A 21691-nucleotide genomic window follows, 5' to 3' on the forward strand; every position below is an offset into this window, starting at 1 on the left:
TGTTTCCTAAGTATTCTATTGTCCCAGTCTCCTCCTGTCACAGGTGGTGGTACTACATCAATACCCTGGAAATACACTGCATTAGGGTCTCCTCCATGTCTCTCATTGATATGTCATGCCAAAGGAGTATCAGGTTTTAATCTATCACGAAGGTGTTCTCGCACTCTTCTCCTAAATTCCTTTTTTGTTTTACCAACATATTACTTTTGACATGTACATGTGGCCTTATATATAACCCACTTGCTTCTGCAGTTGATAAACGCCTTTATCTCATATTGCTTTCCAGTCACATTAGAGGTAAAATGCTTTCCTATTTTGATGGAACCACATGCTACACATCCACTGTATCTGAAATATTCCCTAATATTGCTGGAAAGCCATGTTTTGTTAGAGGGTGTAAAATGACTATATACCAGTCTTTCTTTTAAAGAACGTGCCTTCTTATAGGTAATAGCAGGTAGTATTGGTAACGAAGGGGCAATGTCCTCGTCCATTCTAAAGCTGGTGTCACACTAAACGACAGCGACAACGACGTCGCTGTTACGTCACCATTTTCGGTGACGTAACAGCGACCTTGTAAGTCGCTGTTATGATCGCTGCTTAGCTGTCAAACACAGCAGAAGCAGCGATCATAACGTCGCTGTGCTACATGTGCAGAGAGCAGGGAGCCGCGCTTAGCGCTGGCTCCTTGCTCTCCTGCAGCACACATCGGGTTAATTAACCCGATGTGTGCTGCAGCTACATGTCACAGTTCAGAGAGCAAGGAGCCGCGCGCACTGCTTAGCGCTGGCTCCTTGCTCTCCTTGCTACAGTATTCATCGGGTTAATTACCCGATGCATACTGCAGCCACATGTCACAGTGCAGGAGCCGGCACTGGCAGCAAGAGCGGAGGCTGGTAACCAGCGTAAACATCGGGTAACCAGGGAAAGGTCTTCCCTTGGTTACCCGATGTTTACGCTGGTTACAGCTTACCGCAGCTGCCAGTGCCGGCTCCTGCTCGCTTCATTTCGTCGCTCTCTCGCTGTCACACACAGCGATGTGTGTGTCACAGCGGGAGAGTGACGACCAAAAAATGAAGCTGGACATTCAGCAACGACCGGCGACCTCACAGCAGGGGCCAGGTCGTTGCTGGATGTCACACACAGCGACAGCGACGGGACGTCGCTGCAACGTCACAGAAAATGGTGACGTAGCAGCGACGTCGTTGTCGTCGTCGTTATGTGTGACACCAGCTTTAGAATGGACCAGTGTCTCCCCAGTATCCTGCGGTTCTCCACTGCACCGTAATTAAATGTGGTAATAAAACATACAAGCTCCTCTTTTTTAACCTCCTGTAGAGGAGCATTCAAAAGAGCTGTCCTGTTTTTTATTTTGCTTCTGAAAAAGCCTGGTTAATCACCCTCTCTGGGTAACCCCTATTTTGCAGCCGATCGTTCAAATCCTCAGCTTGTCCCAAAAAAAGCCTGTCCTCGAACAATTCCTTTTTAGTCTAAGAAATTGTACCTTTGGGATCCCCCTCTTGAGACTAGTGGGGTGGACACTTTCCCACCTCAATAGTAAGTTGGCGGTGGTGGGTTTTCGGTATATACTAGTGATAATATCACCTGCCTCATTTTTCTCAGTAAGTACATCCAAAAATGTCAGCCTCCTCTTGTTGACCTCATACGTGAATTTCAAACCCAGTGAATTGGTATTCAGACATTCCACCATCTCCGAGAGTTCTGCCTCCGTACCTCTCTACAACAAAAATACATCATCAATGTATCGACACCATAAAGTGATCTTTTCCACCGGGATAAGTGACTCTTCTCCAAATACAACAGTCTCCTCCCACCAACCCAGGGTCAAATTTGCATACGATGGGGAACTAGGGCTCCCGATCGCGGTGCCCCTGAGCTGGTGGAAGAAGTGTCCGCTGAACATAAATGTGTTATATTTCAGACCAAAATCAAGTCGTTCCAAAATGAACCGGTTCTGGTTGTCACACTGTTTCCCCCTACTTTTTAGATAGTATTCAACTGCTTTTAAACCAATATCATGTTTAATTGATGAATAAAGAGACTCCACATCTATACTAACAAGCACGGTATCTTCTTCAATTGTCACTCCCTCCAGTTTCTTCAACAGATCAGTGGTGTCCCTGAGGTATGAACCCAAAGATAACACAAAGGGTCTCCAGATTTTGTCAATGTATATCCCCACATTCTGGGTGAAGATCTCGATGCCGGATATAATTGGTCTTCCACGTAGCCATTCCAACCCTTTGTGTACCTTTGGGAGGCAATAGAAGGTAGGACCAATCGGAGATGCTAGTAACAAGAAATCAAACTCAGTCTTATCAATGAGGTTCATTTCCCGTGCCCTAAACAAAATCTCTTTGAGTTTTGTACGATAGTCTGCAGTGGGGTCACCCTTTAATTTCTCATAGCTTTCTGCGTCATTCAAGATTTCAAGACAAATTTCGTTATATTGGCTGGCATCCATGAGTACAACGTTTCCTCCTTTGTCGGATTTCTTGATTACGATCTCATTATTCTTTTCCAAAGCAACCAAGCAATCCATCTCAGTTTTTGTCAGATTAAATTTTTTTTCTGTGCTATGTTTTTAATGACTCTAAATCTCTAGTAACTAAATTACAAAAGATATCAATGGAAGTTACCTCGTTGGTATTAGGTGGCATTTTTTGGCTTTTTAACTTCAAGTCTGTAAAAGGGCCTTTTCCCTCATCATTAGGGTTCTGGTCCCCCAGACTGAATAGAAGTCTTACATCCTCCAGCATATCATCTGATATCCCCATCTCATTACAGATTTTTTGATTTTCATTACAAAACTGTTCCTTCCATTTAAGTTTTCTAGTGAACAGATTCAAATCCTTTATTACCTCAAATAAATTAAAATCTGATGTGGGCACAAATGATAGACCTTTGCTGAGTACCGCAATTTCTGGCGCTGTTAGAACTTTTTTGATGAATTTATAACCTGGGTAGATCCGTTTGAGTGCCTGCACTTACTGGATTCTTTTTGCTCTGCAAAAAATGGCCTGGTTCTAAAAAATGGCATGCGTTTTGGGCACCTCTGTTATGAAATCTCCCCCTACCCTTCTGTCTATTTTACGATTCTTTCCAAGTAACCCTCGACTCTGCTCTGTCCTTCAAGCCACACATCCAAGCCCTCTTCAACTCATGCCGATTACAACTCAAAAATATCTCCCGGATCCGTGCTTTCCTTAACCAAGAATCAGCAAAAACATTAGTGCATGCCCTCATCATCTCCCGCCTCGACTACTGCAACCTCCTGCTCTCTGGCCTCCCTTCCAACACTCTTGCACCCCTCCAATCTATCCTAAACTCTGCGGCTCGCCTAATCCACCTCTCCCCTCGCTACTCCCCAGCCTTGCCACTCTGCCAATCCCTTCACTGGCTTCCCATCACCCAACGACTCCAGTTCAAAACATTAACAATGACATACAAAGCCATGCACAACCTGTCTCCCCCCTACATCTGTGACCTAGTCTCCCGGTACCTACCTGCACGCAACCTCAGATCCTCACAAGATCTCCTTCTCTGCTCCTCTTATCTCCTCTTCCCGCAATCGCGTACAAGATTTCTCCTGTGCATCCCCCATACTCTGGAATGCTCTACCTCAGCACATCAGACTCTCACCTACCGTGGAAAGCTTCAAGAGGAACATCAAGACCCACCTCTTCCACCAAGCCTACAACCTACAATAGCCCTCAGTCCAGTAGACCACTGTGCAACCAGCTCTGTCCTCACCTATTGTACCATCACCCATTCCCTGTAGACTGTGAGCCCTCGCGGGCAGGGTCCTCTCTCCTCCTATACCAGTCTGTTTTGTACTGTTAATGATTGTTGTACGTATACCCTCTTTCACTTGTAAAGCACCATGGAATAAATGGCGCTATAATAATAAATAATAATAATAACCCCCTCTGTGTCCGAGAACTCAGTATCCGTGGATGTACCCTCTGTGTCACTTGGTTTATTGAATCTGTTCACTGGAAAAACATAGGCTTTATTTTCCCTGAAATCTTGTACATCCCTTATATAAAACTTATGCTTCTTCTCCTTGAGGTGATACTGATGTTTTTCAATTATATTTTGCAATGCTGTCTCCTTTTTTGCAAACTCTGTATCACCTGTGAATTTTTTAGTGATTTCAGTTTGTTCTTTTAATAGGGTATCAAGATTTGCTAGATTCTTTTTTTTCTTCCTCTAATAATAATACCATCAATTTAAGGGAGCACTCTGTCACTTCCTTTTTCCAAGCAGACATTAATTCCAGATTCTTGCACCGGAAATTTGGGTATAAGGAAATCCTCAAATTTCTAGGCACAATTTTCTCTTTTAAAAAGCACTCCAAAGACTGGATTTCCCACCATGAGGTAATTCTGCTTTTGTAAATTTTTGTCAATTCTCTAAATGCACCATTAATTGACGGCATATATTTTTTCTGTACAAAGTTGCCCTCAGAGAAGACCTCTCTTGCCTCTGATGCCCATGCGCTAGTATCAATTCTTGTCGCCAAAATAACAGCCATACCTCATGAACAATAGAAAAATAGCCACTGGATAGGGTATACAAATATATTTGATGAAAAATAGCTAGGTACACTGCTCAGAAAAATACGTCTAAAAATTAACTTTTAATAAATATATTTTAAAAGAACCGAACACACAAAACAAACATATGCAGCATAACATATGCAGCATGCGCCACAAGAATTTATGGTGTCATCCTTCGTGTAGCCCTTTTTGTATTATAAGGCAAATCAAACCACAGAACACCACTAGTAGAACAAACCGCAGCAAACCTTACACTGGTCAAATAAAATTGTCTCATATAAGCAAAAACGGAACAGTCTCACCAGTCTTCAATGGACATGATATTGTGTCCCTTTTATGCTGCTAGGCAGATTGACATTCACCAGATCCCCCGGTCCTCCCAGGTATTGATTTAGAATCTAGTATATTTGCCACCTGTCAAATTAGCATCTGGACTCCACTCTCAACGCGTTTCCTCATCTTCAGGAAAGCGATTAACGGTGTGTACATACATTTACTGTCCATACATTTATTGTCCACAACAGGACCGACACATGCCGCTGTGAATATTAAACAAGCCATTTCTTACTATCATCATTTAAGTTAACCCCGCGGTCAGTAACTGATGTGATTACTCCCAAATAGTAATCTATATATATAATTGCCTTATTCTGTCTGTCTGTCTGTCTGTCTGTCTGTCATGCTTCAAAATTGTGTCCTTCCGGTGTCATTGTGTCCTTACGGTGACACAAAGCTGATTGGCCGCTGGGCTCGCCATGGCCCCGCCCCCCCACACGGATTGGCCGCTCGCCCAGGCTGCGCCCCCACACGGATTGGCCAGCCGCTCGCCCAGGCTCCGCCCCCCCCCACAGATTGGCCTCTTGCCCCGGCACCCTGCAGGCATTGGCAACTCGGCCACGCCACGCCCCCTCACGCAATGGACGCTAGCTCTGACCCCCCCCCCCCGCGCATTCCCCGAACTGACACGGTCATGGCTCCCAGGTGAGTACTGTACAACACCCCCCCCCCAACGGGAGCCCACATCAGCGTACGCCGCCAACCCAGCCGACACTTACCCTCGCATTGCTGGCCTTGCCGCCGTATGCTGGTGTGGGCTCCCGTGCGAGTGGGGGACGTGATGCGCTGGTAACCATGCTAGCATAGTTACCAGCACATCAAGGTCCTGCAGCGGCGGAAGATCCACACGCACACACATAACAGCACACACACACACATACACACACATCAGATCACACTCACTCTCACAAACACCTCACACACACCTCACACACACATCGCATCCACACACTCACAGCATCCGGCGATATCGCTTGCTTCTCGGCCTCGATACTGTGCTGTTGTGACCTTCCAGGACCTGCCGGAGGATCACATGGCCAGAAGCATGTGGTATCTCCGGATGTTGTGAGTATGAGCGCGTATGTGCAATATAGTCAATGTGTGTGTGCGTGAGTGTATGCGATCGGGTGTGTGTCGGTGTGTGTGAGTGTATGCAATCGGGTGTGTGTGAGTGTATGCGATCGGGTGGGTGTGAGTGTATGCGATCGGGTGGGTGTGAGTGTATGCGATCGGGTGTGTGTCGGTGTGTGTGAATGTATGCGATCGGATCTGTGAGTGTCGGCAAAGGAGCATGGCGTGCTGGAGGAGGCTGGGAGGAGAGAGGCTGATCCTGCGGAAGGCTGGGATGGGGAGGCTGATGCTGGGGACAGAGAGGCTGATGCTGGGATGAGAGAGGCTGATGCTGGGATGAGAGAGGCTGATGCTGGGGACAGAGAGGCTGATGCTGGGGACAGAGAGGCTGATGCTGGGGACAGAGAGGCTGATGCTGGGGACAGAGAGGCTGATGCTGGGATGAGAGAGGCTGATCCTGGGGAAGGCTGGGATGGAGAGGCTGATGCTAGGGACAGAGAGGCTGATGCTGGGGACAGAGAGGCTGATGCTGGGGACAGAGCGGCTGATGCTGGGGACAGAGAGGCTGATGCTGGAATGAGAGAGGCTGATCCTGGGGAAGGCTGGGATGGAGAGGCTGATGCTGGGGACAGAGAGGCTGATGCTGGGGACAGAGAGGCTGATGCTGGGGACAGAGAGGCTGATGCTAGGGACAGAGAGGCTGATGCTGGGGACAGAGAGGCTGATGCTGGGGACAGAGAGGCTGATGCTGAGGACAGAGAGGCTGATGCTGGGGACAGAGAGGCTGATGCTGGGGACAGAGAGGCTGATGCTGGGGACAGAGAGGCTGATGCTTGGGACAGAGAGGCTGATGCTGGGGACAGAGAGGCTGATGTTGGGGACTGAGAGGCTGATGCTGGGGACAGAGAGGCTGATGCTGGGGACAGAGAGGCTGATGCTGCGGGGAGAGAGGCTGATGCTGGGAGGAGAGAGGCTGATGCTGCGGGTAGAGAGGCTGATGCTGGCGCAGCATGGCGGATGGAGCACGTTTGGGAGTGCGCAGCATGGCGGATGGAGCATGTTTGGGAGTGCGCAGCATGGCGGATGGAGCACGTTTGGGAGTGCGCAGCATGGCGGATGGAGCACGTTTGGGAGTGCGCAGCATGGCGGATGGAGCACGTTTGGGAGTGCGCAGGATGGCGGATGGAGCACGTTTGGGAGTGCGCAGCATGGCGGATGGAGCACGTTTGGGAGTGTGCAGCATGGCGGATGGAGCACGTTTGGGAGTGCGCAGCATGGCGGATGGAGCACGTTTGGGAGTGCGCAGCATGGCGGATGGAGCACGTTTGGGAGTGCGCAGCATGGCGGATGGAGCACGTTTGGGAGTGCGCAGCATGGCGGATGAACCACGTTTGGGAGTGCGCAGGATGGGAGATGGAGCACGATGGGGGGTGCGCAGCATAGGGGATGGAGCACGTTTGGGAGTGCGCAGCATGGCGGATGGAGCACGTTTGGGAGTGCGCAGCATGGGGGATGCAGCACGATGGGGAGTGCGGAGTATGGCGGATGTAGGACGTTTGGGAGTGCGCAGCATGGCGGATGGACCACGTTTGGGAGTGCGCAGCATGGCGGATGCAGCACGTTTGGGAGTGCGCAGCATGGGAGATGGAGCACGATGGGGGGTGCGCAGCATAGGGGATGGAGCACGATGGGGAGTGCGCTGCATGGGGGATGGAGCACGATAGGGAGTGCGGAGTATGGCGGATGGAGCACGTTTAGGAGTGCGCAGCATGGCGGATGGAGCACGTTTGAGAGTGCGCAGCATGGCGGATGGAGCACGTTTGGGAGTGCGCAGCATGGGAGATGGAGCACGATGGGGAGTGCGCAGCATGGCGGATGGAGCACGTTTGGGAGTGCGCAGCATGGGGGATGGAGCACGATGGGGAGTGCGCTGCATGGCGGATGGAGCACGATGGGGAGTGCGGAGTATGGCGGATGGAGCACGTTTGGGAGTGCGCAGCATGGCGGATGGAGCACGTTTGGGAGTGTGCAGCATGGCGGATGGAGCACGTTTGGGAGTGCGCAGCATGGGGGATGGAGCACGATGGGGAGTGCGCAGCATGGCGGATGGAGCACGTTTGGGAGTGCGCAGCATGGGGGATGGAGCACGATGGGGAGTGCGCTGCATGGCGGATGGAGCACGTTTACGAGTGCGCAGGATGGGAGATGGAGCACGATGGGGGGTGCGCAGCATAGGGGATGGAGCACGATGGGGAGTGCGCTGCATGGGGGATGGAGCACGATGGGAAGTGCACACCTCCCCCCAACACACACACGCGCGCGCACTGCACAACACACCACACACACACACACTGGGAACCACAAACAACTGCCCTTCACAGACACCCACACACAGACAACGCTGCACACACAAATATACGCACATACCGCACAACACACACATTGCACAAAACATACCTCCCCCCAAAACACACCACACACACACAAACCGCGCAACACACACACAACGCTACAGACACACAGCGCTCCACAAACAACGCAACACACAAACAACACCGCTCTCACCCCCCGCCACACCCAGACAACACCCAGAACATGTACAGCGCCCTACACAAACACTTGGTAACTACACACAACATATATATATATATATATATATATATATATATATATAACAAAAATCATACATGAACTACACAATACGTAAATTCTAGAATACCCGATGTGTAGAATCGGGCCACCTTCTAGTAAACTATAACAGCCTGTCTGTTTTTTCTAAAGGTCAGTGGAAATAGTGCCATCTGTTGATTTCAACAATAAGACATCTAGGAGATTGAAATCAGATTTATTCTGATATACAGTAAATTTGATTTCCGTGTCAATATTATTGATGGATGGAAAATATGAATCGACAAAGCTAGGATCTCCCTCCCAAATATAAAAAATGTCATCAATATATCTCAGCCAGTTAACGACATGTGTAAACAGGGTATGGGCATAAACGTGCTAATCTTCAAAATCGGCCATAACGCAATTAGCATATGAGGGTGCCATATTGGACCCCACTGCTGTACATTTTACCTGTAAATAGTAATTATCACAGAAAAGAAAATCATTTTCATGTAATATCAATGATACAAGTTCAATGCAAAAATTGTCATAGATTGTGAGAGGCGAGTGACAGCAGCCAAATCACGATCTTGTCGAACAGATGTCTATAAACTAGTTACATCTAGTGTAATTAATTAATTAGACTATCAATGGGTATATTTCACAGTCGTCACTCTGTTGTAGAGACTTGTGACAGGTCTCTTTGCTTTGTGGCTCTGCAGTTTAAATGTATTCCTTTGACCTTGGCAAGGAGAGGGTTAATGTCTGTATTCCTTGACAGCAAGCATTCAATTACCTTCCCCGGTGTTTTCGGTTTGGATCACACCCAGTCCCTATATATACACTCTGCTCCCTGTAGAGGGTGCCGATTATTCAGTTTCATTTGGATGCTTGGCCAGGAGGTGCAAGGAGGTGGTGGAGCCCTCTCTGCAAGTAACTGTGTAGGCTGCCGTGCTGTTGGTGACTGCAGCTGTCTCTTGCCGTTTTTCCCGTTTGTCTTTCCATCCATCGGTGTGTTATGAGTGCAGCGGTGAGGCTAGTGTCCCTCATCTGCCAGGGCTATTACAGGGTCTTCCAGGAAATCAAGTATCCTGTTCGGTGACAGGTGCAGAACCTTTCTAGGGACTGGCTAGGAGTGTAGGGTACAGCTGCAGGTGAGTGAAGGAGGTGTCCCTTCTATCCCCTCCCTAGCGCTATGGCTCACCGTTGTTAAAGTGTCCCCGGTGTAACCCTTGTGTTGTAGTGTGTCGCGTCGTGCACCATACCTTTGGTGTCACCTGCGTGACAGTAATTAACCAATGATTTCAACAGTGACAAATGGGAGGTGTCAAGAACATATCATCCAGTAATTTATCCAACAAGATTAGTATTTTTTCTAGATCGATGGCTAAAGGTGAAAACACTGAGTCTGTCGATGCTACTATTGAGTGTCCAGGAGGGGACTCCAAATTTTAATTAAGACAGGTGTGATCAAATGCATCTTATGGAAAAAATCATAGGTCTTGTCAATAATACCATCTGTAAATACATGTTTATTGGTAATGGCCACAATAGGGATAAAAGCAGTGTGTTTGGAGTAGACTTAATAAGATATTTCAAATTCAATTTATGCAACATAATAGGACTTGTCCATCACAACTAGGGCACCCCCTTTGTTGGATGGTTTTATAACTGAAGATGGGTCATTTTTAAGTGATTGGAAGGCTAAAAACGCGTCACTAATGATCTAATCTATATTCTGAAGCAGATTATCTATATCATGTGGAATGGATACAATAAAAAGCTTTGACTACAAATAAATTATGTGGAGGGTTTTGCTTAACAATTTTCATAACCCGAGGTGGACAATAGAGACAATTTAGAGGACTCCGAAGGTGCCGAAGATTGTGACCCTATGGTAGTACCTGTAGTCACAGTCACACTGCTGTTCAAGTAGTCACTGTCACACTGCTGTCCCCGTAGGCACTGTCACACTGCTGTCCCCGTAGGCACTGTCACACTGCTGTCCCCGTAGGCACTGTCACACTGCTGTCCCCGTAGGCACTGTCACACTGCTGTCCCCGTAGGCATTGTCACACTGCTGTCCCCGTGGGCATTGTCACACTGCTGTCCCCGTAGGCATTGTCACACTTCTGTCCCCGTGGGCATTGTCACACTGCTGTCCCCGTAGGCATTGTCACACTGCTGTCCCCGTGGGCATTGTCACACTGCTGTCCCCGTAGGCATTGTCACACTGCTGTCCCCGTAGGCATTGTCACACTGCTGTCCCCGTGGGCATTGTCACACTGCTGTCCCCGTAGGCATTGTCACACTTCTGTCCCCGTGGGCATTGTCACACTGCTGTCCCCGTAGGCATTGTCACACTGCTGTCCCCGTGGGCATTGTCACACTGCTGTCCCCGTAGGCATTGTCACACTGCTGTCCCCGTAGGCATTGTCACACTGCTGTCCCCGTGGGCATTGTCACACTGCTGTCCCCGTAGGCATTGTCACACTGCCGTCCCTATTACACTGCCATCCCTGTAGTCACTGTCACACTGCCATCCCTGTAGTCACTGTCACACTGCCGTCCCTGTAGTCACTATCACACTGCTGTCCCTGTCATGCTGCTGTGCTTGTAGTCCGTCACACTGCTGTCCCTGTAGTCACTACCACACTGTCGTCCCAGAAGTCTGTCACACTGCTGTCTCTGTAGTCACTGTCACATTGCCATCCCTGTAGCCACTATCACACTGCCATCCCTGTCACATTGCCATCCCTGTAGTCACTGTCACACTGCCATTCCTGTCACACTGACGTCCCTGAAGTCACTGTCACACTGCCGTCCCCGTAGTCCCTGTCACTCTGCCTTCCCCGTAGACACTGTCACTCTGCCTTCCCCGTAGTCACTGTCCCTCCTCCGTCCCCGTAGTCCCTGTCCCTCTGCCGTCCCCGTAGTCCCTGTCACTCTGCATTCCCCGTAGACACTGTCCCTCTGCCGTCCCCGTAGTCCCTGTCACTCTGCCTTCCCCGTAGACACTGTCACTCTGCCTTCCCCGTAGTCACTGTCCCTCCGCCGTCCCCGTAGTCCCTGTCCCTCTGCCGTCCCCGTAGTCCCTGTCACTCTGCATTCCCCGTAGACACTGTCCCTCTGCCGTCCCCGTAGTCCCTGTCACTCTGCCTTCTCCGTAGTCCCTGTCACTCTGCCTTCCCCGTAGTACCTGTCCCTCTGCCGTCCCCGTAGACACTGTCCCTCTGCCGTCACTGTCCCTCTGCCTTCCCCGTAGACACTGTCCCTCTGCCGTCCCCGTAGTCCCTGTCCCTCTGCCGTCCCCGTAGTCACTGTCCCTCTGCCGTCCCCGTAGTCACTGTCCCTCTGCCTTCCCCGTAGACACTGTCCCTCTGCCGTCCCCGTAGTCACTGTCCCTCTGCCGTCCCCGTAGTCACTGTCCCTCTGCCTTCCCCGTAGACACTGTCACTCTGCCCTCCCCGTAGACACTGTCCCTCTGCCGTCCCCGTAGTCACTGTCCCTCTGCCGTCCCCGTAGTCACTGTCCCTCTGCCGTCCCCGTAGTCCCTGTCACTCTGCCTTCCCCGTAGACACTGTCCCTCTGCCGTCCCCGTAGTCACTGTCCCTCTGCCTTCCCCGTAGACACTGTCCCTCTGCCGTCCCCATAGTCCCTGTCACTCTGCCTTCCCCGTAGACACTGTCCCTCTGCCGTCCCCGTAGTCCCTGTCACTCTGCCTTCCCCGTAGACACTGTCCCTCTGCCGTCCCCGTAGTCCCTGTCACTCTGCCTTCCCCGTAGACACTGTCCCTCTGCCGTCCCCATAGTCCCTGTCCCTCTGCCGTCCCTGTAGTCACTGTCCCTCTGCCGTCCCCGTAGTCCCTGTCCCTCTGCCGTCCCCGTAGTCCCTGTCCCTCTGCCGTCATTGTCCCTCTGCCGTCCCCGTAGTCACTGTCCCTCTGCCGTCCCCGTAGTCACTGTCCCTCTGCCGTCCCCGTAGTCACTGTCCCTCTGCCGTCCCAGTAGTCACTGTCCCTCTGCCTTCCCCGTAGACACTGTCCCTCTGCCGTCCCCGTAGTCACTGTCCCTCTGCCGTCCCCGTAGTCACTGTCCCTCTGCCGTCCCCGTAGTCACTGTCCCTCTGCCTTCCCCTTAGACACTGTCCCTCTGCCGTCCCCGTAGTCACTGTCCCTCTGCCTTCCCCGTAGACACTGTCCCTCTGCCGTCCCCGTAGTCCCTGTCACTCTGCCTTCCCCGTAGACACTGTCCCTCTGCCGTCCCCGTAGTCCCTGTCACTCTGCCTTCCCCGTAGACACTGTCCCTCTGCCGTCCCCGTAGTCCCTGTCACTCTGCCTTCCCCGTAGACACTGTCCCTCTGCCGTCCCCGTAGTCCCTGTCCCTCTGCCGTCCCTGTAGTCACTGTCCCTCTGCCGTCCCCGTAGTCCCTGTCCCTCTGCCGTCCCCGTAGTCCCTGTCCCTCTGCCATCACTGTCCCTCTGCCTTCCCCGTAGACACTGTCCCTCTGCCGTCCCCGTAGTCACTGTCCCTCTGCCGTCCCCGTAGTCACTGTCCCTCTGCTGTCCCCGTAGTCACTGTCCCTCTGCCTTCCCCGTAGACACTGTCCCTCTGCCGTCCCCGTAGACACTGTCCCTCTGCCGTCCCCGTAGACACTGTCCCTCTGCCGTCCCCGTAGTCCCTGTCCCTCTGCCGTCCCCGTAGTCCCTGTCACTCTGCCTTCCCCGTAGACACTGTCTCTCTGCCGTCCCCGTAGTCCCTGTCACTCTGCCTTCCCCGTAGACACTGTCCCTCTGCCGTCCCCATAGTCACTGTCCCTCTGCCGTCCCCGTAGTCCCTGTCCCTCTGCCGTCCCCGTAGTCCCTGTCCCTCTGCCGTCCCCGTAGTCACTGTCCCTCTACCGTCCCCGTAGTCACTGTCCCTCTGCCGTCCCCGTAGACACTGTCACTCTGCCGTCCCTGTAGTCACTGTCCCTCTGCCGTCCCCGTAGACACTGTCACTCTGCCGTCCCCGTAGTCACTGTCCCTCTGCCGTTCCTGTAGTCACTGTCCCTCTGCCGTCCCCGTAGACACTGTCACTCTGCCGTCCCCGTAGACACTGTCCCTCTGCCGTCCCCGTAGTCACTGTCCCTCTGCCTTCCCCGTAGACACTGTCCCTCTGCCTTCCCCGTAGTCCCTGTCACTCTGCCTTCCCCGTAGTCCCTGTCACTCTGCCTTCCCCGTAGACACTGTCCCTCTGTCGTCCCCGTAGACACTGTCCCTCTGTCGTCCCCGTAGTCACTGTCCCTCTGCCGTCCCCGTAGACACTGTCACTCTGCCGTCCCCGTAGTCACTGTCCCTCTGCCGTTCCTGTAGTCACTGTCCCTCTGCCGTCCCCGTAGACACTGTCACTCTGCCGTCCCCGTAGACACTGTCCCTCTGCCTTCCCCGTAGACACTGTCACTCTGCCGTCCCCGTAGTCACTGTCCCTCTGCCGTCCCTGTAGTCACTGTCCCTCTGCCTTCCCCATAGACACTGTCCCTCTGCCGTCCCCGTAGTCACTGTCCCTCTGCCTTCCCCGTAGACACTGTCCCTCTGCCTTCCCCGTAGTCCCTGTCACTCTGCCTTCCCCGTAGTCCCTGTCACTCTGCCTTCCCCGTAGACACTGTCCCTCTGCCTTCCCCGTAGTCCCTGTCACTCTGCCTTCCCCATAGTCCCTGTCACTCTGCCGTCCCCGTAGTCACTGTCCCTCTGCCGTCCCCGTAGACACTGTCACTCTGCCTTCCCCGTAGTCCCTGTCACTCTGCCTTCCCCGTAGTCCCTGTCCCTCTGCCGTCCCCGTAGTCCCTGTCCCTCTGCCGTCCCCGTAGTCCCTGTCCCTCTGCCGTCCCCGTAGTCACTGTCCCTCTGCCCTCCCCGTAGACACTGTCCCTCTGCCGTCCCCGTAGTCACTGTCCCTCTGCCTTCCCCGTAGACACTGTCACTCTGCCATCCCCGTAGTCCCTGTCCCTCTGCCGTCCCCGTAGTCCCTGTCCCTCTGTCTTCCCCGTAATCCCTGTCACTCTGCCTTCCCCGTAGTCACTGTCCCTCTGCCGTCCCTGTAGTCACTGTCCCTCTGCTGTCCCCGTAGTCACTGTCCCTCTGCCGTCCCCGTAGTCACTGTCCCTCTGCCTTCCCCGTAGACACTGTCACTCTGCCGTCCCCGTAGACACTGTCACTCTGCCCTCCCCGTAGTCCCTGTCACTCTGCCTTCCCCGTAGACACTGTCCCTCTGCCGTCCCCGTAGACACTGTCACTCTGCCGTCCCCGTAGTCCCTGTCCCTCTGCCGTCCCCGTAGTCACTGTCCCTCTGCCTTCCCCGTAGACACTGTCACTCTGCCGTCCCTGTAGTCACTGTCCCTCAGCCTTCCCCGTAGACACTGTCCCTCTGCCGTCCCCGTAGTCACTGTCCCTCTGCCGTCCCCGTAGACACTGTCCCTCTGCCGTCCCCGTAGTCACTGTCCCTCTGCCGTCCCCGTAGTCACTGTCCCTCTGCCGTCCCCGTAGTCACTGTCCCTCTGCCGTCCCCGTAGACACTGTCCCTCTGCCGTCCCCGTACACACTGTCCCTCTGCCGTCCCCGTAGTCATTGTCCCTCTGCCGTCCCCGTAGTCACTGTCCCTCTGCCGTCCCCGTAGTCACTGTCCCTCTGCCGTCCCCGTAGTCACTGTCCCTCTGCCGTCCCCGTAGTCACTGTCCCTCTGCCGTCCCCGTAGACACTGTCCCTCTGCCGTCCCCGTACACACTGTCCCTCTGCCGTCCCCGTAGTCATTGTCCCTCTGCCGTCCCCGTAGTCACTGTCCCTCTGCCGTCCCCGTAGTCACTGTCCCTCTGCCGTCCCCGTAGACACTGTCCATCTGCCGTCCCCGTAGACACTGTCCCTCTGCCTTCCCCGTAGTCACTGTCCCTCTGCCGTCCCCGTAGTCACTGTCCCTCTGCCGTCCCCGTAGTCACTGTCCCTCTGCAGTCCCTGTCCCTCTGCCGTCCCCGTAGTCACTGTCCCTCTGCAGTCCCTGTCCCTCTGCCGTCCCCGTAGTCCCTGTCCCTCTGCCGTCCCAGTCCCTCTGCCGTCCCTGTCCCTCTGCCGTCCCTGTCCCTCTGCCGTCCCCGTAGTCCCTGTCCCTCTGCCGTCCCCGTAGTCCCTGTCCCTCTGCCTTCCCCGTAGTCACTGTCCCTCTGCAGTCCCTGTCCCTCTGCCGTCCCCGTAGTCCCTGTCCCTCTGCCGTCCCCGTAGTCCCTGTCACTCTGCCGTCCCTGTCCCTCTGCCGTCCCCGTAGTCCCTGTCCCTCTGCCGTCCCCGTAGTCCCTGTCCCTCTGCCGTCCCCGTAGACACTGTCACTCTGCCTTCCCCGTAGTCCCTGTCCCTCTGCCTTCCCTGTAGTCACTGTCCCTCTGCAGTCCCTGTCCCTCTGCCGTCCCCGTAGTCCCTGTCCCTCTGCCGTCCCCGTAGTCCCTGTCACTCTGCCTTCCCCGTAGACACTGTCACTCTGCCCTCCTCGTAGTCCCTGTCCCTCTGCCCTCCTCGTAGTCCCTGTCCCTCTGCCTTCCCCGTAGTCACTGTCCCTCTGCAGTCCCTGTCCCTCTGCCGTCCCCGTAGTCCCTGTCCCTCTGCCGTCCCCGTAGTCCCTGTCCCTCTGCCGTCCCCGTAGTCCCTGTCCCTCTGCCGTCCCCGTAGTCCCTGTCCCTCTGCCGTCCCCGTAGACACTGTCCCTCTGCCCCCGCTGCGCCCATCACTCCAGATGACAGGCCCGGTGGGCGTGGTATCAGGCCCCGCCCCCGGTGTTGGAGCGGCGGCGGCGCTGGATGCAGTCACTCGTTTCGGGCTGTAGCTCTGCACGGAGGGAGGGTGCGGAGGAGCAGCCACACATCGGGCATCGGGACGGAGGAGCTGGAATCCCAGGAGCAAGGGGTTAAATGGACGTTCACTGCCCGGGACAGGGCTCAGTGACATCGTCCCTCCGCTCCCAGCGCTACACCTTCTGCCATGGGGAACACGGCGCACAAGACCTTGCCAGGTGAGGCTGCATGGCATTAGCGGCTGTACTATGCCCGTGTGACAGCTGGCATCGCCGGTCCTCTGCGCCGGTGCGCTGCTACACGTGAGGGGTACGGAGCAGTGGCCACCTGTGTGCCAGCAGATGGCAGGTATCGTGTTGTGCTGGCCGCTCAGTAACGGCTCGGGGAGGAACCTGTGGTGCCATTGGTCGCACGGTCCAGGTGCTTGCTTTGAATCTGTTCTCTGGGCACTGACACACCTTCCTGTGCCATAATGCCAGCCCGCGCTCCACAGGGCTCCACTGTGCCCGGAGCTGCAGGTGGAGCAGTGCCCGGTACCAGGGGCCGGGAGGGCAGACATTGCCTCCTATACAGGGGGTATTGTGTATAAGGAGAGTGGTCATTGCCTCCTACATGGGGGATATTGTGTATAAGGAGAGTGGTCATTGCCTCCTATACAGGGGGTATTGTGTATAAGGAGAGTGGTCATTGCCTCCTATACAGGGGGTATTGTGTATAAGGAGAGTGGTCATTGCCTCCTATATAGGGGATATTGTATATAAGGAGAGTGGTCATTGCCTCCTATATAGGGGATATTGTATATAAGGAGAGTGGTCATTGCCTCCTATATAGGGGATATTGTATATAAGGAGAGTGGTCATTGCCTCCTACATGGGGGATATTGTATATAAGGAGAGTGGTCATTGCCTCCTATACAGGGGGTATTGTGTATAAGGAGAGTGGTCATTGCCTCCTATATAGGGGATATTGTATATAAGGAGAGTGGTCATTGCCTCCTATACAGGGGGTATTGTGTATAAGGAGAGTGGTCATTGCCTCCTACATGGGGGATATTGTATATAAGGAGAGTGGTCATTGCCTCCTATACAGGGGGTATTGTATATAAGGAGAGTGGTCATTGCCTCCTATACAGGGGGTATTGTGTATAAGGAGAGTGGTCATTGCCTCCTATACAGGGGGTATTGTGTATAAGGAGAGTGGTCATTGCCTCCTACATGGGGGATATTGTATATAAGGAGAGTGGTCATTGCCTCCTATACAGGGGGTATTGTGTATAAGGAGAGTGGTCATTGCCTCCTATATAGGGGATATTGTATATAAGGAGAGTGGTCATTGCCTCCTATATAGGGGGTATTGTGTATAAGGAGAGTGGTCATTGCCTCCTATATAGCGGATATTGTTTATAAGGAGAGTGGTCATTGCTTCCTATACAGGGGGTATTGTATATAAGGAGAGTGGTCATTGCCTCCTATATAGGGGATATTGTATATAAGGAGAGTGGTCATTGCCTCCTATATAGGGGATATTGTGTATAAGGAGAGTGGTCATTGCCTCCTATATAGGGGATATTGTGTATAAGGAGAGTGGTCATTGCCTCCTATATAGGGGATATTGTGTATAAGGAGAGTGGTCATTGCCTCCTATATAGGGGATATTGTATATAAGGAGAGTGGTCATTGCCTCCTATATAGGGGATATTGTATATAAGGAGAGCGGTCATTGCCTCCTATATAGGGGATATTGTGTATAAGGAGAGTGGTCATTGCCTCCTATACAGGGGGTATTGTGTATAAGGAGAGTGGTCATTGCCTCCTATATAGGGGATATTGTATATAAGGAGAGTGGTCATTGCCTCCTATACAGGGGGTATTGTGTATAAGGAGAGTGGTCATTGCCTCCTACATGGGGGATATTGTATATAAGGAGAGTGGTCATTGCCTCCTATACAGGGGGTATTGTATATAAGGAGAGTGGTCATTGCCTCCTATACAGGGGGTATTGTGTATAAGGAGAGTGGTCATTGCCTCCTATACAGGGGGTATTGTGTATAAGGAGAGTGGTCATTGCCTCCTACATGGGGGATATTGTATATAAGGAGAGTGGTCATTGCCTCCTATACAGGGGGTATTGTGTATAAGGAGAGTGGTCATTGCCTCCTATATAGGGGATATTGTATATAAGGAGAGTGGTCATTGCCTCCTATATAGGGGGTATTGTGTATAAGGAGAGTGGTCATTGCCTCCTATATAGCGGATATTGTTTATAAGGAGAGTGGTCATTGCTTCCTATACAGGGGGTATTGTATATAAGGAGAGTGGTCATTGCCTCCTATATAGGGGATATTGTATATAAGGAGAGTGGTCATTGCCTCCTATATAGGGGATATTGTGTATAAGGAGAGTGGTCATTGCCTCCTATATAGGGGGTATTGTGTATAAGGAGAGTGGTCATTGCCTCCTATACAGGGGATATTGTGTATAAGGAGAGTGGTCATTGCCTCCTATTTAGGGGATATTGTGTATAAGGAGAGTGGTCATTGCCTCCTATATAGCGGATATTGTTTATAAGGAGAGTGGTCATTGCTTCCTATACAGGGGGTATTGTATATAAGGAGAGTGGTCATTGCCTCCTATACAGGGGGTATTGTATATAAGGAGAGTGGTCATTGCCTCCTATATAGGGGATATTGTATATAAGGAGAGTGGTCATTGCCTCCTATATAGGGGATATTGTGTATAAGGAGAGTGGTCATTGCCTCCTATATAGGGGATATTGTATATAAGGAGAGTGGTCATTGCCTCCTATATAGGGGATATTGTATATAAGGAGAGCGGTCATTGCCTCCTATATAGGGGATATTGTGTATAAGGAGAGTGGTCATTGCCTCCTATACAGGGGGTATTGTGTATAAGGAGAGTGGTCATTGCCTCCTATATAGGGGATATTGTGTATAAGGAGAGTGGTCATTGCCTCCTATATGGGGGATATTGTATATAAGGAGAGTGGTCATTGCTTCCTATACAGGGGGTATTGTATATAAGGAGAGTGGTCATTGCCTCCTATATAGGGGATATTGTATATAAGGAGAGTGGTCATTGCCTCCTATATAGGGGATATTGTGTATAAGGAGAGTGGTCATTGCCTCCTATATAGGGGATATTGTGTATAAGGAGAGTGGTCATTGCCTCCTATATAGGGGATATTGTGTATAAGGAGAGTGGTCATTGCCTCCTATATAGGGGATATTGTATATAAGGAGAGTGGTCATTGCCTCCTATATAGGGGATATTGTATATAAGGAGAGTGGTCATTGCCTCCTATATAGGGGATATTGTATATAAGGAGAGCGGTCATTGCCTCCTATATAGGGGATATTGTGTATAAGGAGAGTGGTCATTGCCTCCTATACAGGGGGTATTGTGTATAAGGAGAGTGGTCATTGCCTCCTATATAGGGGATATTGTATATAAGGAGAGTGGTCATTTCCTCCTATATAGGGGATATTGTATATAAGGAGAGTGGTCATTGCCTTCTATATAGGGGATATTGTGTATAAGTAGGGTGGTCATTACCTCCAATGTAGGGGATACTATGTATAAGGAGTGTGGTCATTGTCTCCTATACAGGGGATATTGTGTATAAGGAGGGTAGTAATTGCCTCTAATATATGGGGTATTGTATATAAGGAGTGTGGTCATTGTTTCCTATATAGGGGACTTTGTATATGAGGAGGGCGGTCATTACCTCTTATATAGGGGATATTGTATTTAAGGAGAGCCATCAATGCCTCTAATATAGGGAATATTGTATATAAGGAGGGCAGTCATTGCCTCCTATGTAGGGGATATTGGGTAACCCTACAACCCCTCTGTGGCTGAGACTACACGGCGACTTTAATATATTGAATGTGTGACATGGAAGGTAATAACTGATGTCTTATGGAATCCAAAACGGACGGATTTCTGTACAAATACATTTGCCGTGATTATCAGTGATGGCGAAATATTAATGCCATATGACCAAAGTCAGCAGATAGCTCTAGCCTAGAGGTCACATTAGTGGGGACCCACTGTAAGACCCCCACTATCCTACACTATGGTGGTTCCTTGTCCCTGTTCCTACATAAGCAGACACTCTCCAGTGATAGTTCTAGGAATACAGGGGTGAGGAGCATTTTTGGGTGGTGCAGTAGCGGTCTGTCATTGGGGATCATGTTCTAAGCTGTAGCTCGGCTTTCTTCACAGTTCATTGTACTTCCTTCACCCTGAATCTCAAAACGCCAGTCTGGGTAAAGTGGTTTGTGGTGCCCTTCCTGACTCCCAGTATCCAGGGTATCCTGCGCCTCTACTAATGCAGGTATATAGCAGTACAGAACAGTAGCATAACATGGCCATATTTCTCCAGAAGAATAAGCGAGGGCTGATCAATGCCAGTTATAACTGAGGTGAAAAACGGCTGCTCAGTGTACAGCTAGAAATTGTAGGGGCCGGAAAAATGTGTATTTTTTTTCTTTTTGCAGGTAAACTACAAAGCCTGGACGTTTGACGGTTCCCGAGTGACCCCAAGCTTTGGCCATAATAACTTGTATGGTTGTGTGCCCTTTTCCATGCGCTCTACATTTGCGCTCATCTTTGCCCTTTCACATGGCACTGTTTCTAGCACTGTGGTTACTTTGTGGGAAGATCTCTCCGGACTCTATATATAGAGGCTATAATACTGTGTAATAAAATCACATATTTCACATACGGTTATGTGTAACCAGGGATTAGCGAGATTAGCGGTCTCGTATACAACCGGCATGACAGAACCTTCTTAACCATTTGTTAGCTCAGAGCCCATTGTTAGGGAAGTCGGCTTAATATGATTGAGGAACGATGACTAAACTAGTGACCAGTGCGCGGGATTGTATCAGTCCTACAGTAGATCGTCGTCCACAGTACATGGGCTGTATAGAAAGTAGGGTTAAGCTGCTGTGAAAAGTTGGCATTCTGACACCAGCCATTATTTCTTTCGGAAGGATTAGACATGGGCCCCTAGAAGAGGCGACAGATGCCACAAAAACGCTGCTGCCATTATCCCACTCTAGTGCACGTTGTACAAAGGCACAAGACAGCTGAGCCGCTGAAATGAGGGCACTTGCTTCCCGGCTACACGATCTATAGAAATCAGTTAGCACTTTGCCTTTTACAATACACACAGGTCTATTGTATCGCATGTGGAAAGTCTTATATACTTTCTCTATGCCCCCTAATATATGCCCCCGACAGGTCCACCCGGGT

The 21691-nt window shown here is 51.5% G+C and overlaps 1 protein-coding gene across 1 annotated transcript in view; it reads left to right on the plus strand.

The window, feature by feature from the left end:
• The first annotated feature begins 16398 nt into the window (after positions 1-16398).
• NEURL1B (neuralized E3 ubiquitin protein ligase 1B) overlaps positions 16399-21691 on the plus strand; it is a 70059-nt gene continuing 64766 nt past the window's right edge. Inside the window, exon 1 of the mRNA XM_075344620.1 lies at positions 16399-16630. Within this exon, the coding sequence (XP_075200735.1) occupies positions 16600-16630 (31 nt within the window). The 5' untranslated portion in view covers positions 16399-16599. The remainder of the gene's footprint in view (positions 16631-21691) is intronic.

This window comes from Anomaloglossus baeobatrachus, chromosome 4 (assembly GCF_048569485.1).
Source record: "Anomaloglossus baeobatrachus isolate aAnoBae1 chromosome 4, aAnoBae1.hap1, whole genome shotgun sequence".
Classification (NCBI taxonomy): domain Eukaryota; kingdom Metazoa; phylum Chordata; class Amphibia; order Anura; family Aromobatidae; genus Anomaloglossus; species Anomaloglossus baeobatrachus.